General features: G+C 42.4%; 1 protein-coding gene across 1 annotated transcript in view; it reads right to left on the reverse strand.

The window, feature by feature from the left end:
* LOC105477260 (scavenger receptor class B member 2) overlaps nucleotides 1-17296 on the reverse strand; it is a 65232-nt gene that overhangs the window by 41985 nt on the left and 5951 nt on the right. The window contains exon 2 of the mRNA XM_011733686.2: nucleotides 3685-3842. Within this exon, the coding sequence (XP_011731988.1) occupies nucleotides 3685-3842 (158 nt within the window). The remainder of the gene's footprint in view (nucleotides 1-3684; nucleotides 3843-17296) is intronic.

Raw genomic sequence — 17296 nt, forward strand, 5'->3', positions numbered from 1 at the left:
TTTTGCCATGTTAACCAGACTGGTCCCAAACTCCTGACCTCAAGTGATCCACCCACCTTGGCCTCCCAAAGTGCTAGGATTACAGGCATGAGCCACCGCACCCAGCCAGGTATTTCTTTATAGCAATGTAAGAACAACCATTCTATGGTACTCTCAGTACCATAGAAAAATGGTACTGAGAGTCAAATATTGCTATAAAGATAGCTGAAAAATGTGGAAGCAGCTTTGGAACTGGGTAATGGGTAGAGAATGGAAGAGTTTGGAGGGCTCAGAAGAAGACAAGAAGATGAGGGAAAGTTTGGAATGTCTTAGAGACTGATTAAATGATTGTCACCAAATTGCTGACAGTGAAGTTCAGGCTGAAAAGGTCTCAGATGGAAATGAGGAACTTACTGGGACTGGAGCAAAGTTCACATGTGTTATGCCTTAGCAAAGATCTTGGTCACTGTCACGTTCATGCCCCAGGGATCTGTGGAAGTTTGAACTTCAGAGTGATGATATAGGATACCTGGCAGAAGAAATTTCTAGGCAGCAAAGCATTCAAGATGTCGCCTGGCTGCTTCTAACAGCCTACACTCAGATGTGGGAGTGAAAAAATGACTTAAAGTTGGAACTTATATTTAAAAGGGAAGCAGAACATAAAGGTTTGGAAAATTTGCAACCTGGGCATGTGGCAGAGAAAGAAAAAGCATTTCCACAGCCTGGGCAACATAGGGAGACTCTGTCTCAAAAAAAAAAGTTAAAAATTAGCCAGATGTGGTGGCACTTGCCTATAGGCCTAGCTACTTGGGAGGCTGAGGCAGGGGGATCCCTTGAGCCCAGGAGGTCAAGGCTTCAGTGAGCCATGATCATGCCACCACACTCCAGCCTGGCAACAGACTGAGACCCTGTCTCAGAAATAAAACAAAACAAAACAAAATATTTTTGTGGGGAGATAAATTCAAGCAGGCTGTAGAGCAACCATTGCTAAAAAGATTTGCATAACTAAAAAGGAGCCAAGTGCTGATAGTCAAGACAATAGGGAAAAGGCCTTGAAAACATTTCAGAGATCTCTGAGGCAGCCCCTTCCATCACAGGCCCTGAGATCTAGGAGAACTGAGTGGTTTCAGGGACCAGGCCAGGGTCACCACTTCCCTGTGCTGTTTCCCACATCCCAGACACTCCAGCTCCAGCCCTGGGGTGCAGGCACAGCTCGGGCCATTCCCCTGGAGGATGCAAGCTATAAGCTTTGGCAGCTTCCATGTGATGTTAAGCCTGCAGGAATACAGAGTGCAAGAGTGAAAGAGGCTTGGCATCCTCTACCTCGATTTCAGATGATATATGAGAAAGCCTGGGTGCCCCAGCAGAAAATGGCTCCAAGGGCAGAGCCCTCAAGAGAACCTCTACTAAGGCAGTGAGGAGGGGAAATGCAGAGCTGAAGGCTCCACACAGAGTCCCCACTGAGGCACTGCCTAGTGGAGCTGTGGGAAGGCCACCATCCTCCAGACACCAGAATGGTAGAGCCACCATCAGCTTGCAATCTCAGCATAAAAAAACTACAGGGGTGGAGCTGCCTAAGGCCTTGGGAGCCCACCACTTGCACCAGTGTGCTCTGGATATGAAACATGAAGTCAAAGGAGATGATTTTGGAGCTTTATGATTTAATAACTACCCTGTTGGGTTTCAGACTTGCTTGGGGCCTGTAGTCCTTTTCTTATGGCCAATTTCTCCCTTTTCAAATGGGAATGTTTGCCCAATGCTGATACCTGCATTGTATCTTGGAAGGAAATAACTTGTTTTGATTTTACAGGATTACAGGTGGAAGGAATTCATCTCTAGATGAGACTTGGGACTTAGGACTTTTGAGTTAATGCTGGAATGAGTTAAGACTTTGGGAACTATTGAGAAGGGATGATTATATTTTGACATGTGAGAAGGACATGAAATTTGGAGGCCAGGGGTGGAATGATGCAGTTTGCATGTCCCCTCCAAATCTCATGTTGAACTGTAATCCTCAGTGTTGGAGGTAGGGCCAGGTGGGAGGTGTTTGGGTCATAGGGGAGGATCCCTCATGGTTTGGTGCTGTCCTCACAAAGTGGTGAGTTCTCACGAGATCTTGTTGTTGTAAAGTGTGGCACCTCCTCATCCCTTGCTCCTGCTTTCGCCATGTAACGTGCCTGCTCCTGCTTTGCCTTCTGCCATGAGTAAAAGCTCCCTGAGGCTTCCCTAGAAGCCAAGCAGAGCCAGCATGCCATGTGTGTGCCGCCTGCAGAACCATGAGCCAATTAAACCTCTTTTCTTTATAAATTACCCAGACTCAGGTATTTCTTTATAGCAATGCAAAAATAGCCTAATCCAACTAATAGTAAGAGCAAACACTTAAGTATCACTAATTATGTGCTAGGCACTAGTCTAAGCACTTTGTACATAATGACTCATTGACTCAATCTTCATAACAATCGTGTGAAGGAGGTCCTATTTGTATCCCCATTTTATAGATAAGGAAATGGAAGCACAGTCAAAATGGGTCATCTGACTCCAGAGTCAGAGCATGAGCACCCAAGAAGGAACTAGGATTAGTACTGATTCATAACACATGAATCAGTCAGCAATAATTTATTGAGCAATCGATTACAACAGAATTGTGAGGCATTTTGATCATTCAGCAGTTCTGAAAAAGAAAGATCCTGTTGTCTGCTTCCTCTATTAATTTGTTTTCTAATTTGGTAAGGAGAGACTTTATTAGAAAGATTATTGTATGGGGGAGGGAGAAGGTATTATAATAGGGAAAAGGGGAAGATTGCAACAGAGAAAATGCTCTGATTCAAGCATCTCCCTCTACTAATCATTTAAAAATGACTAAAGGGATCCTGATTCCCCAGTGTTTGAAATTGGTGGTCACCAGCAAAGACTCTAACAGACACTGCTACTTGCTTATTGCTTATACCCAGGATGGGTGGAGAAAAGGAGTGGGTAAGAAACAGAAAGATCTGTCCCAGACAACAGTAAATTCTGGAACTGCTTTAAAACTAGTTATGTGGGGAATGGAAATGGAGGGAGACCCTAAAAGTCACTTAAGAATATCAAGGTAGCCAGGCGTGATGATGTTCACGCCTGTAATCCCAACACTTTGGGAGGCTGAGGCGGGAGGATCACTTGAGCCCAGGAGTTCAAGACCAGCCTAGACAAAATAGCAAGACCTCATCTCTACAAAAAAAAAATTATCTGGTGTGGGTGGTGAACACTTGTAATCCTAGCTACTAGGGAGGTTGAGGCAGGAGGATAACTTGAACCCAGGAGTTGGAGGTGGCAGTGAGCTATGAGTGCTCTACTGCACTCCAGCCTGGGCAACAAAGCCAGACCTTGTCTCTTAAAAAAAAATTTTAAAAAGAATATCAAGGGGCAACCTTAAAAGCGTCAGGGTAAGGAGTAACTCTTCATGGTTTAATAATCACAGTCTGCCAACTCAGGAGGAAACCGCCGCACTTCAAAACACAACATGCTGAGACTTGGCCCAGTCCACAAAGCCATTCTCTGCTGAGGTTTCACACACACATACAAAACATCAGCAGCGTTTCAGACAAAGAAATCAGGAACTGTGCTCCCACACAGCCCTGGAGCCCTGCTCTTGGGAAGAGGTAAGGATGCAGGCCATATTAGGGTCACTCTGTATTTCTTGCAAGACAGGAGGCGATCAAGACTTACCTGTAGGTGTACGGCCCCACTTCTTCCACCCGAGGGGTCTCCCCTCTGAGGATCTCCTCTGGATTGGTGACATTGAAGAAATAGAACTGAGTATACACAGGCAGAGGGGGCTTCTCCCAGGAGTCAAAGGCCTCGGTACCATTCCTTAACACAATTTTCTAGGAAGAAAACCAAAAGATTTACAAAAATGTAAGGTAGTAGTTGGCTTTAAACCCAAGAAGCAGAGGAAGGGACGCCCCCCTATTCTGACCTCCTAGATCACTATTTTAATCATTTCACAGGCATTCAACTGCAGTCTCCTGAGAATAGGGCCATATCTTACACCAATAGAGCCCACAGTTCTAATAAGTCAGAGAAGGCCTTCGATAAATATTTGTAAAGTGGCCGGGCCTGGTGACCCAGCACTTTGGGAGGCCAAGGCGGGCGGATCACTTGAGGTCAGGAGTTTGCGCTTGGTCAACATGGGGAAACCCCGTCTCTACTAAAAATACAAAAAATCAGCCAGGTGTGGTGGCACGTGCCTGTAATCCTGGCTACTCAAGAGGCTGAGGCAGTAGACTTGCTTGAATCTGGGAGGTGGAGGTTGCAGTGAGCCAAGATTGTGCCACTGCACTCCAGCCTGGGTGACATAGCAAGACTCTGTCTCCAAATTAATTAATTAATTAATAATTGTTAAAAGAAGGGTACTAAAGACAGCACATGGGCAGAAGCATGAAGCATAGTGTTACCAAAACCTAGGCCACAGACTGAGTGCCTAAAGGGCCTGCTGGCTTTGTTATTTTTGAAGATTCCATGGATGGTGTATCTTCTGTAGAAGTTAAGCAACTCTGAAAAGCACTCCCAGTTTGCCCAGATGAGAGAAGAACAAGGGGAAGGGCCCAAGAAGGCCAGTTTTGGTCCTTCCATTTCAAGTCGAACCACATCCATCCCTATTACCTCCACCACCAGGCGCTTTAAATGTATTTTCTTATTGGATCAGCAAAAACCCTAAAATGGAATTGCCTATCCCTGCTTCAAAAACCAGGAGGCCTAGCCTCACTGAGGTTAGCTGACAACAGAGACTGAACTCTGCACACAATCCCTCCTGCACGTTCCACCCCTGTTCTGCATTATAGGACGAATAATGCCCCCCATACTCTAAATTCCTAAGCTGAAGTCCTAATCCCCAGTACCTCACAATGTGCCTGTATTTTGAGTCAGGGTCTTTAAAGAGCTGATGAAGGTTAAATGAGGTCATGAGGGTAGGCCCTGATCTAATACGACTGATGTCCTAACTGGAGGAGGAAACTGGGACACAGAGAAGCACATGTGAAAACACAGAGAAGCCATGTGAAAACACGCGGAACTGACGGTCCTCCACAAGCCAAGGAGACAGGCCTCAGAAGAAACCAACTCTGCCAACACCTTGATCTCAGACTTCTAGCATCCAGAACTATGAGACAAATTTCTGTTGCTTAAGCCACCCAGTCTGTTGTATTTGTTCGGGAAGCCCTAGCAAATTAATACACCATGGCTCCCCTAGAGTGAAGTATTCTTCCTGCCTCACTGACTTCAGGTTAGGCCAAGTGATGAGATTTGGCCAACAGGATGTGGGTGGAATGACAGTGCATCAATTTGGAGCTAAGGCCTTAAGATGCACAGCAAGTTTCTATCTGCCATCTCGGAGTTGCCACCCTCAGAAAAGAGAAGAGCAGGCCACAGGTAGCTGCTGATCCTTCAGCCTAGGTTCTAAAATGGAGATGTGTAGACTAGTCCTAAAGCTAACCAGAAACCTGGGGTCAAGCCTCGTTCCACTGAGCCAGCTGAGCCCAAACTGCAACCAGCCTGCACACCCACATATTATTGTTACAAGCAAGGAGACTGAGGAGTTACTTGTCACTCACCATGGCAGCAGAGACCTGATAAATACAGTGCCTGAGGTTAACAGAAACCTGACACCTGGTATTCCCAACAGTCCTCTATCTGTTAATGGAGAAAAGCCTTGTATTTTTACAGTAAAAACAACTGAAATACAAAAATAATATAAAAGCACAGATTGCAAATAAACCAAAATGTGAACTTTGAGTGTTGAGAATTTGTATCAGTTATAATTCACATCTGGATTAGGAGTCTTCCATTCACTGTTGCTTTTGTTTGGATTTTTACAACAAAAATAAATTACTTCTGTAAGCAGGAAAAAAAAAGTTCCCTTACCTTTTTCTTTTTAAGTGAAAATCTAAGAAACTCCGATTCTATAGGATGTTATGGATAGACCCTAAGGCAGGGAGAAGGAGTGCACACAAAGAGAACCCACTTCATCTTGGCTTTCCTCTGTTCTTGCAAAACAAAGGCCAGCCTGATGCTGCCTCAGCTGCGGTCCGCTCTGCTGCAAAGGCCCAGGAGCAGCTGCCCCGCCCCCACTCTCGGCTCTACCGCACTTCCCTTCCTGTGACTGTCAGGACAGTTGAGTGAGCACTCTGTATTCCTGCCTAATTTTTCCTGACAAGCATCATAGTGTGTGAAGTTTCCAGTGAGAAAGGACTTGAGATCTCATTTATTTGTTCATGTGAAGAAAATCACCTCAGAATTAGGAACCCTGAAAGAGTCAGCAAACAGAAATGAACAGATGGCTAACCTCCCGGGTTTATCTTGCTGGGCTGGCGTCCAGCTTTTAGGCAACCATAAATCTAAAGACAAGTAAAAGGGTTTCCAGAAACAGGGGGTTACCAGAAGGAAAGGTAAACCTGGTTGTTCTGACATGTGTAAACAGTGTGACTTGAACTTGTTCCTTTAACCTTTAGGATAGAAATAAACATTTAGTACATTTGACTTCTTAATGAAACAAAGCAAACGAAAAATAACAAGAACAATAAAAACAGTCCTTGACAGCATGCCAGAGTCACAACCAACCCAGACTGTGTTACAGCGGGGCTTCTCCTCTGTTTGCCTCCACCCCTACGGCCCTTCTCTGCCTGGCCACTTCTTAGCTGAGTCACCGGCACTCAGACAAATCCTCATAGCCCCTTTTACTCCATTCACATCTTGCCCTCAAGAGTGGTGGCTTTTCCTGATCCTTTCATGTGTCTCTTTTCCTCCACCTTACAAGCTGGATGTTTGTCAGGAAACTCTCTGTCAATCCCAGAGTAGATCATGTGTTGGAGAGTGAGTGAGTGAGAGAGAGAGAGAGAGAGAGAGAGAGAGAGAGAGAGAGAGAGAGTGTGTGTGTGTGTGTGTGTGTGTGTGTGTGTGTGCGCGCGCGCATGCTCACACGAATGCACTAAGTAGGAAGAGAGATGGGGAATGAAAGAACAGAGGGAAGTTGTAAATACAGCTGCCAACATTTCTAAAACAGTTGTGTCTTTATTTTTATTTTCTCACTTTCAGCTCAGAAAATGACAGTTACCATTCAGTTACCATTACTACCACCCCAGCTGCAATTTACTATGAGTCTGCTAAAGTCAGGTGCTATGCTAGGGGCTTTACAATGTACATTATCTCTGAGTTTTACAATGACACTATAAAATTAAAATCCCCATTTTGCAAACAAAGAAATGGTGGCACTGGCTGTCCCAAGTCACAAAGCTAGTAAGTGAAATGAAATCTGACCAAGTCCAGGTCTGCAGATTTGCTCACCCATGCAGCAGCTGCCACCCTATGGCACCCTGAGGGTAGAGTTGCCAGATTTAGCAAATAAAACCTGGGATACTCAGTTAAATTTGAATTTCAGATAAACAACAAATAATTTTATAATATGATTATGTCCCAAATATTGCATGGGCTACATCAAAAATGCTTTTATTCATAGGAGATGCATGCTGAAGGATTTAGGAACAAAGTGTGTGATATCTATAACTTACATTCAAATAATTCAAGAAAAAGTGCACCAGAGAGATAAAGTAAATATGGCAGGATGTTAACAACTGATACATCAGACTAAATCGAAATATCACACAAGACAGACTCATACTAAAACGTTATTTGTTGTTTATCTGAAATTCAAATTTAACTGGGTGTCCTGTATTTTATTTTATTTGGCAACTCTAGCCCCAGAGGGACAGTGAAACTATGGAGCAGCCATAAGTTGGACCCTGAACTCTAAATCGTTTTAGAGTGTCACCCCCGCCATCTGGAGGAAAGGAAACTAGGACAGCTGTGTGAGGTCACGGTCAGCTCCTGGTCAGGAGCCCACAGGTGAGGAACCGGGAAAGGGAGAGTTTAACTCCAGAGTTTCCAGGTGGCCGTGCAGTCCCAGTATGCTAATGTGTCCAAAGAAAGCACCTCAACCTCCTGCCACAAGATGGTCCAGAGAGGGCTCTGTTTTGACTTAAACTTTTAATTTCTGCCCCTTCTATTTCTGATCCTCAGGGCATTCAAGTGTGCACTCCCAGGAGCTTGCTCAGCAAAGGAAGGCCTGAGAAACTAACAAATAATAACCTCAGCCTCAAGACCGCGGACTGTCTGGCACAGGAAGTCATTCATTCCGCCAGATACAATGAGCTAGTGTCCCCCTCAAAAGCGCCCTTTGCCAGTCTGAACAGAAAGCCATGGCTTGGGAACAACTGATCCTCCTTACTGAGGGTTCTGCTGTGGTGGTGACAGCCACCAGACAAACCTTGTAATCAGCTGAGTCTTCTTAGTTACACTAAATGAAAAAGCAGCATAAGGCCTTAAATCAGTTTTACAGTGTGACTCTGGATATTAACAGTGGCACTGTGGAGTCACAATGTAACTGTTGCTTATTAATTTTAACCAAGACGAACATAAAGAATTTTTCCATGCACAATACTGTGGCACTACCACTAAAACAAAAATACTGGAAAATAATCAAGTTATATGGTGAATTCGCAGTGTCAACAGCTTAAATTAATAATTTGGACTGAAAAACATACTTTTCAGTTAATCAGCCAATAGGTACCTACTGAGAGCTTCCTATGTGCCCGGACTATGCCCTGCAAACAGGCATAGGCCCTGTCTTTAAGAAGAAATTTAGCTAAGGACACAAAACCAACATGCATGTAACAGGGAGTGAAAAACGTGTAAGACCCAGTAATTCAGTCTAACAAACAGCTTATGCCTGAAACGATTTAGATCCTTCCAGTGGCATGGATCAGTGACAAAATTCCCCCATCCGAACATCTCACAGGCTGCTCCAAGACAATATGACCAAAATGGACTCAAGATTTTCTCCCCTAGTTGATCACTAAGTCCTGCTTATTTCACCTCCTCCTCTTCCCCATTTCTACCCCAAGGCACATTTTATCCTTGGCTTGGACTGTGACAATGCTGTATGTAGGCTCCTAACTGGTCTCCCTCTCTCCAGCCTTTGTCCTTTTAAATGCTTCATCCACCTCAGCCTTCAGAGAAGCCTGTCACAAGTGCCTAATGGAACAGATACTCCAGCCCTGCTCAAAGGATAAAGTCCACAGTCCTTGACCTGTTGTGATCTGATGCAACTGCATCACCTGTCGCTGTCATTTCCTGGTAAGCACTTTATGCACCAGCAACACGCAACCATCTACTGTTACCTAGCACCCACCATACAAGATCTCAGCCAGGGCCTTGGCCTGAGTCACTCACTGCCCTTCACCCAGAAGTCTCTGCAGGGCACTTATCACCTGGTTCACTTCTACTTGGGCTTCAGGGCTCAATACAGAAGTGCCATCTCTCAGAAGGCCCCTCTGGGCTGTGTGTTTTCTCTCTGCTTTCACGAAACTTCACAAGTTTTAGAAGGAAAATGTGTTTATTAGTCTTTAGTATCAGACTGGGTCTGATACTAAGGACTGTATCTTTTTCTTTTTTTTTCTCTTTCTTTTTTTTTTTTTTTGAGATGGAGTCTTGCTCTGTCCCCCAGGCTGGAGTGCAGTGGCGAGATCTCAGCTCACCTCAAGCTCCGCCTCCCGGGTTCACGCCATTCTCCTGCCTCAGCCTCCCGAGTAGCTAGGACTACAGACGCCCGCCACCTCGCCCGGCTAGTTTTTTTGTATTTTTTAGTAGAGACGGGGTTTCACCATGTTAGCCAGGATGGTCTCGATCTCCTGACCTCGTGATCCACTCGTCTCGGCCTCCCAAAGTGCTGGGATTACAGGCTTGAGCCACCGCGCCCGGCGACTGTATCTTTTTCATGGATCCCCAGCACATAACAAGGTTACTTTCTTCATTATCCAAATTTTCTGTGACAAATATGATGGAATGGGTAGGGAGTGGCTGGAATAGCATTTACCTGGCACAGAAGGGACACAATAAATAATTAATGAAGAAACAAATGATACTGTAGCGTATAGCACAATGCTGTGCCAGGCATTCATCTTCTGCTGTTTACCTAGTTCTTCGTAAAGTCTTCAGTGTGGCAAAATGCCGCATATTCTAAATAATATGTGAGAAAGGTGATCTGCATAAATAAAGTCTGAATTTCAGTACTGCAGAATCAAGAAGAGATAGTAACTTTCTTAGCTGCAAATATTATTTTTCAAGGAGACATTTTGGCCTCCTTTCATAAATGGTTAAGACTAGTTTGGAATTAGCAGGGTCTATTTTTATGCATAATTAATATGCCAGAGGCACACAAACATTAGTTCTAAGTCTGTTAGATCTGTCTTTAGCAATTTTGGTTTTAATGAATTTTTATAATATCCTTTTTCATAGCAAGTATAGCATAGGATTTTCATAACCTTAAAACTGATGAAACTCTTTCATTCTTTCCACAAATATTAACTTAGCAATTGCTTTGTGCCAGCCACTGTTCTAGGTATTGGAGATATAACAGTAGACAAGATTTCCTACCTTCTCATTTTATTGGTGAATTCTAAAAACTCCTTGAGATAACACGGAACAAACTAGACTTGTAAGCAATAAAATATCACATTTATCGAAGGGAAAAATACCTAGATGTCATGATAAATTATCAATCTACAGAAATTTCTATATTCATATTAGAAGAGATGTTTAAAGTAGCAAATAACATTACTACAAATGTGTAGAAAAGTCATGTGTTGCCTCCAATTTCTGTTCACGAATGAGGCTACTGATTGTTGCTACTTTATTTTTTATTTATTCAGTTATTTATTTATTTTTTGAGAGGGAGTCTCACTCTGTCACCCAGGCTGGAGTGCAGTGGCATGATCTTGGCTTACCACAACCTCCGCCTCCTAGGTTCAAACTATTCTGCTGCCTCAGCCTCTTGAGTAGCTGGGATTATAGGCACGCACTACCACAGCCAGCTAATTTTATATTTTTAGTAGAGAAAGGGCTTCACTATGTTAGTCAGGCTGATCTCAAACTCCTGATCTCAGGTGATCTGCCCACCTCGGCCTCCCAAAGTGTTGGGATTACAGGTGTGAGCCACCGTGCCCAGCCTGTTGTTACTTTTAATCAGGTAAATGCTATTCCATCCACTCCCTACCCATTCCATCGTATTTGTCACAGAAAATTTGGATAATGAAGAAAGTAAAACGAAGAAAATTTAAATCCCCTGTAACCCACATCATAGTTATTAACATATGGGTTTACTTTCCTCTGATCTAGTTATACATATGTGTATTTTAAACAAAATTGAGATCATATGTATTGTATCATTTTTTCACTCATCTTTTATGATTATCCTTGTTATTAAACAGTTTTTGAAACTGTTATTTTAATGTCTGTATATTAATCCACTATATTATTTTATAAAATATACTAAATCAGTTTATTTAATCATTCTTTTACTACAGGAAATTTGTGTTGTTTTCATGCTGAAGTAAATGTTCTTGAATATATTCGTCCAAATTAGTGATTTTTTTTTTTTTTTTTTTTTGAGACAGAGTCTCGCTCTTGTCACCCAGGCTGGAGTGCAGTAGTGCAATCTTGGCTCACTGCAACTTGTGACTGTCATGCCTCAGTCACTGGAGTAGCTGGGATTACAGGTGCACACCACCACACCCAGCTACTTTTTGTATTTTTAGTAGAGATGGGGTTTCACCATGTTGGCCAGGCTGGACTCTACCTCCTGGCCTCAAGTGATCCACCTACCTTGGCCTCCCAAAGTGCTGGGATTACAGGCGTGAGGCATCACACCCCGCCCAAATCAGTGAATAATTTCTTAGAATAGACTCCTAGATTGGGATTATTGGTTCTAGGGACAACAAGTTTTCATGAACTCATGAGCCTTTAAATATCAACAAGTTGCTCCGGAAAGCAGTGTATGAGCAACCATTTCAGCATATCCATCCCAATATCGGTGTTTAAGGTTTTCAGAAATCTTTGCTTCTTTAGTAGTGGCAAAATAGCATCTTCTTGTTTGAACTTGCATTTCTTGAATTACTGGAGAAGCATAATAGTTTTTACCATGTATGAAGTGAGACTGTTTTAAAACAAAAGTAAAAGAATCTTTCCCAGCATAAGCTTCCTTCCATTTGGGTACACAGAAGGCTGGTCAGAGGCAGAACTGAGAACAGCCTCTCTGCGCTGCGTGTAGTGAACACAGAGTCGCTGGCCAGGCTGACACCTGACCTAGGAACAGATGCAGGCTGGATTAACTTGACTGCTGAACACTGACATGACTTAATACAGCCACAACCCAAGTCAGCCTGACAGCAATCTTTTGGGAAGGCAACACCGTGAGTGGTTAAACCAGCTGTCCTGATGTAAGTCACTTCCAAATGATAAAAATAAGCACTCAGGGAATCCATTAGGCTTTCACGGGAATCAGTAAGACTTTTAAGGAAAGTTTCAGGACTCAAGAGCACTACTGGTTGTTCTTTAAGGTCAGTAAAGTGCTACTTAATAATTAAATGCAACTTAAGCATCCACGTTGCCATCTGCACAGTCTAAATTCATCCAGAGATAATGCAGACCAACTTGGAGAACTTGGCCTAATTGTGTATGGATGGTATTGGCCTAATTGCATACTGGACTCCAGATTAATAAAACTCATCAAATGGCAAAACACAAATTGCTTTGCTTTGTTTTTTAAAATTGCTCCCTGAAATGAAGCAAACCCAACTCAGACTCTTGCAGTAATTTAAGTAATTTCCACTGTTTACATAAAAGAAATAAACTGCCATTAACATTCTACTCTTATTCCCTCACCTTATTTTAACTCAGTAAAAATGTATTGGCATTTATTTATTTATGTCACTGTTGCTTAACTCATTTTGATTTTGCAACTGTCATAGTTTTAACTAATGAGTGCTGATAGTTCAGATTCAAATGCTAGCTCATGGGTGGACTGTTACTTTGTTTATAAATTACAAAAAGGACAATATGGTGGAATGGCAATCCCCAAAAAACCTCCTGCTACAAAATACCCACTAACTTATTTTTGAAAGTTTCTAGGTGATTACAAACGTACAGCCAAGTTTGAAAACTGATGACCTAAAGGGAAAAAAGCAGCTACCAGATAGAAACTTAAACATAGGCCGGGTGCGGTGGCTCATGCCTGTAATCCCAGCACTTTGGGAGGCCGAGACGGGCGGATCATGAGGTCAGGAGATAGAGACCATCCTGGCTAACACGGTGAAACCCCGTCTCTACTAAAAATACAAAAATTAGCCGGGCGCGGTGGCGGGCGCCTGTAGTCCCAGCTACTCGGGAGGCTGAGGCAGGAGAATGGAGTAAACCCGGGAGGCAGAGCTTGCAGTGAGTGGAGACCACGCCACTACACTCCAGCCTGGGTGACAGAGCGAGACTCCATCTCAAAAAAAAAAAAAAAAAAAAAAAGAAACTTAAACATAGAACCAGATGAAAATTGGGGGCAGAGGGTGGGGAATATATATACATATATGGGGAGTGGGGAGGGTAGAGAGAAAGAGGATTTTCTGATGTGAATAAATAAGAAATAAGGTCATGGAAACAAGGCCCACATATTCTGTGTGTAACTTACACAGCCAGTCTCATTATTTTGCAACCTGTTTGGTTGTGATTATATCTCTCAAATTTGAAATAAGTAATATTTTCATTACCTACCTATTTCTTTTTTTTTTTTTTAATACTTTAAGTTCTAGGGTGCATGTGCACAACGTGCAAGTTTGTTACATATATATACATGTGTCATGTTGGTGTGCTGCACCCATTAACTCGTCATTTACATTAAGTATATCTCCTACTGCTATCCCTCCCCCCTCCCCCTTCCCCACAATAGGACCCAGTGTGTGATGCTCCCCTTCCTGTGTCCAAGTGATCTCATTGTTCAATTCCCACCTATGAGTGAGAACATATGGTATTTGGTTTTCTTCTCTTGCGATAGTTTGCTGAGAATGATGGTTTCCAGCTGCATCCATGTCCCTACAAAGGACACAAACTCATCCTTTTTTGTGGCTGCATAGTATTCCATTTACCTACCTATTTCTGTGTCTCCTCTTCCATTACCATTGATTATCAGAAGCACAGTGTTAAAAGAAAATATCCTTAAAATGGGAACTGCGGGGGCTGGGAGGACTGGTGAGATGTTAGTCAAAGGATACAAAAGTTCAGTTTGATATAAACCAATTCAAGAGATCTAACATACATCATGGTGATTACAGTGAATATATTGAGCCAGGCACAGTGGCTCATGCCTGTAATCCCAGGACTTTAGGAGGCAAAGGCGGGAGGATTGCTTAAGCTCAGGAATTTCAGACAAGCCTGGGCAACACAGCAAGACCCCATCTCTACAAAAAAAAAAATTAAAAATTAGCCTGCCATGGTGGTGCACACCTGTAGTTTCAGCAACTTTAGAGGTTAAAGCAGGAGGATGGCCTGAACCCAGAAGGTCAAGGCTGCAATGAGCCATGGTAGCAGTACTGTACTCCAGCCTGGGTGATAGAGAGAGGTCCTATCTCAAAACAAAAACAAAAACAAACAAACAAACAAAAAACCCCAAAAATACTGTATACCTGAAAAATGCTGAGATTAGATTTTAAGTGTTCTTACCACAAAACAAAGATAAGCAATTGAGATAATGCGTATGTTAAACAGCTTGATTTAGCCATTTCACTATGTATATCTATCTATATCTATATCTCTCTCAAAACATCATGTTGTATGCCCTAAATATGTATAACTTTGACTTGTCAATTAAAAAATGAATTTAAAAAACTGGGACTTGCGATGAGTGATTACATTAGTGTAACAATGGCACTCTGCCTCACACTCTCTCTGGAAAGTGTGTAAAATCCAGATGCTGAAGGGGCCAGATGGCTAGGGCAAATGAGTGACACAGGCCGTGAGTTTGCACATTTGTTTGCATGTCAAACGCCAGCAGCAATATTCATTTCTACAAAGAAACATGCCCATTTCTGTTAAACCCATGATCCTCTCAAGCTATCTTTCATTTTCCTTCCTTTGGTAAGGAGTGTCAGATATAGAGAAATATTTCTCTAAGAAACACAACAGCACATGCACAACAACAGACACCTTCACTGGGCCTTGGGAGCCAATAAGGGTGCAAAGGACGGTGGGTGCTGTGGTCTGAATGTTTGTGTCCCCTCAAAACTCCTTTGTTGATATCCTTACCCCCAAAGTGGTGAGATTACGAGGTGATTAGGTTATGAGCATAGAACCCTCTCGGATGGGATTAGTTCTCATAAAAGGTACCCCAGAGAGTTCATTCGCCATGTGAGGTTAGAGTGAGAAGTCCATAATCTATGAGGCAGTGGGCCCTCAGCACACCCCAAATCTGCCAGGGCTTTGGACTTCCCAGCCTCCAGAACTATAAGAAATAAATTTCTGTTGTTTATAAGCCACCCAGTCTATGCTATGTTGTGACAGCAGCCTGAATGGACTAAGACAGTGGGAAACAGGGAAGGCAGGTCTCTTCTAAGGGTCAGCCTCTTTTCTGACCAGATAGCTACCACACAGAACTTGGTATGACGAGTACCAAAGAACATCCACATGTTTTAAGAGAAGTTGGAAATCTGGACCAATGGGTGAAGTTTCCAGATTTTAAAGGTATAAATCATTCATGAGACAAACATGTGACCACTGGCCTACAAAGTGGGGCAAAATGTGAGATTAAACAACAAAATGCAAACAAAATCATTTCCAAAGAAATTATTTTCTCTATTCATCCAAGTAATACTTACTGACCATCTATTGTGAATAAGACATTACATTTGGCAGTAAGAAAAGACACAAAACCAAATATGACAGGACCTCTACCTTCAAAGAGAGTTTCACACTAGATTAAAATACCAAACTACCTCATACGGGTTGAAAATCCCTGCAGGGCTGAGGCTAGAAGGGAATTATTGAGTAATTCAATTATGGAGATATGAATGCTCTTGTCTACTTTGATCAGCATTCTGGGAAAGACAGGAGATTGTGAAACTGGAATTACTGATGGCCCAAACTCCTGTTTTTAACACTGGACTCACGGAAAGCCAAAAGGACACAGTAAATGAAAGACACCCCAAGCAAAATCCTGGTTGTTTGAAAACGTTAACAATATAGCTTCCAAACTGGCCTTACAGGAATATGAAACAGGGATATTATGTATTTTTTAAAATATTCTAAAAATCAAAATAATTAATTAAATGAAAACGAGATCAACAGTTCTCAAAGTGTGATCTCAGGACCCCTGGGGAGCCCCAAGACCTTCTAAGGAGGGGCCCACAAGGTCAAAACTATTTTAATACTAAGGTATCATTTGCCTTTTTAATTATATTATTTCTCTGAGTATAGAGTGGAGTTTTCCAGAGGCTACCATGGTGTGTAATGATGTCATATTGGAATATGTGCTTGTGTATTCTTCTGTTTTAAACATTTCTCAAAAATACCTATCAGTTTCAATCTCTAATATTGTACATATCAATAGGTATAACCCATGGAAACATAAGTTCTTTGGGGTCCTCAATAATTTTTAAGAGTATGAGGGGCCCAGGAGTTTAAATTGGATTATACAATCTGTAAGGGTAGAGACTGCATCTTGCTTAGTGTTATATCCATAGGTCTTGGCACACTGCCTTGCAAATGGTACACACTCAGTAAATACTTGTCAAATAAAAGAATGACTGCCAAAGCATGTACCTAAAGGTGCTTTTAGATACAGAAAGCAAACACCTAAAGTGGTCTTTATTTCCCTTGGTTGTTTTTTCTAGTCACCAGCTTGGATTAAAAATGGTCCCTTCCTTAGTGTATAGTGTATAGACAGTGATATCTTGATGATATGGCCAGGAATGTCTAGTCACTTGGCCAACGTCCTATGTTTTCATTAATGAGCTTGTAATTCCACCTCCTGATTCTTCCTGGGAAACAAGCAAACGTCTGGCAGAACAGATGGCCCCTTTGCTGTGGCCTGACAGAATGAAATCTTGGATTTTATTTAACAATAAAGCAAAGTAGTTTCCACAGGCGGGAACCTTCCCCTCCTCACCAAATAATATTTCCTTTAATGTAAACTTGCAGATTAATAGTAATTATTAGTAGTAATATCCTCAATTAGAATTACCATCTTAAGGAATGAAGATATGGTCTAAAATAATCACTATACAAATATAAACAACTTTAAAAAAATGCATATTCCCAAAATTGCAGATTACGATCCCACAGCAACCTGCCTCCAGTAATGGATTTTATGATAAGGAGTTTAACCTGGGTTCTGTTCCTAAAGAGTCTGATTCAGCAGGTCTGGGGTGGGGTCTGGTATTGTCTAAATCTTTGTAAGTGATTTAGATGCATC

This window comes from Macaca nemestrina, chromosome 3 (assembly GCF_043159975.1).
Source record: "Macaca nemestrina isolate mMacNem1 chromosome 3, mMacNem.hap1, whole genome shotgun sequence".
Lineage (NCBI taxonomy): Eukaryota > Metazoa > Chordata > Mammalia > Primates > Cercopithecidae > Macaca > Macaca nemestrina.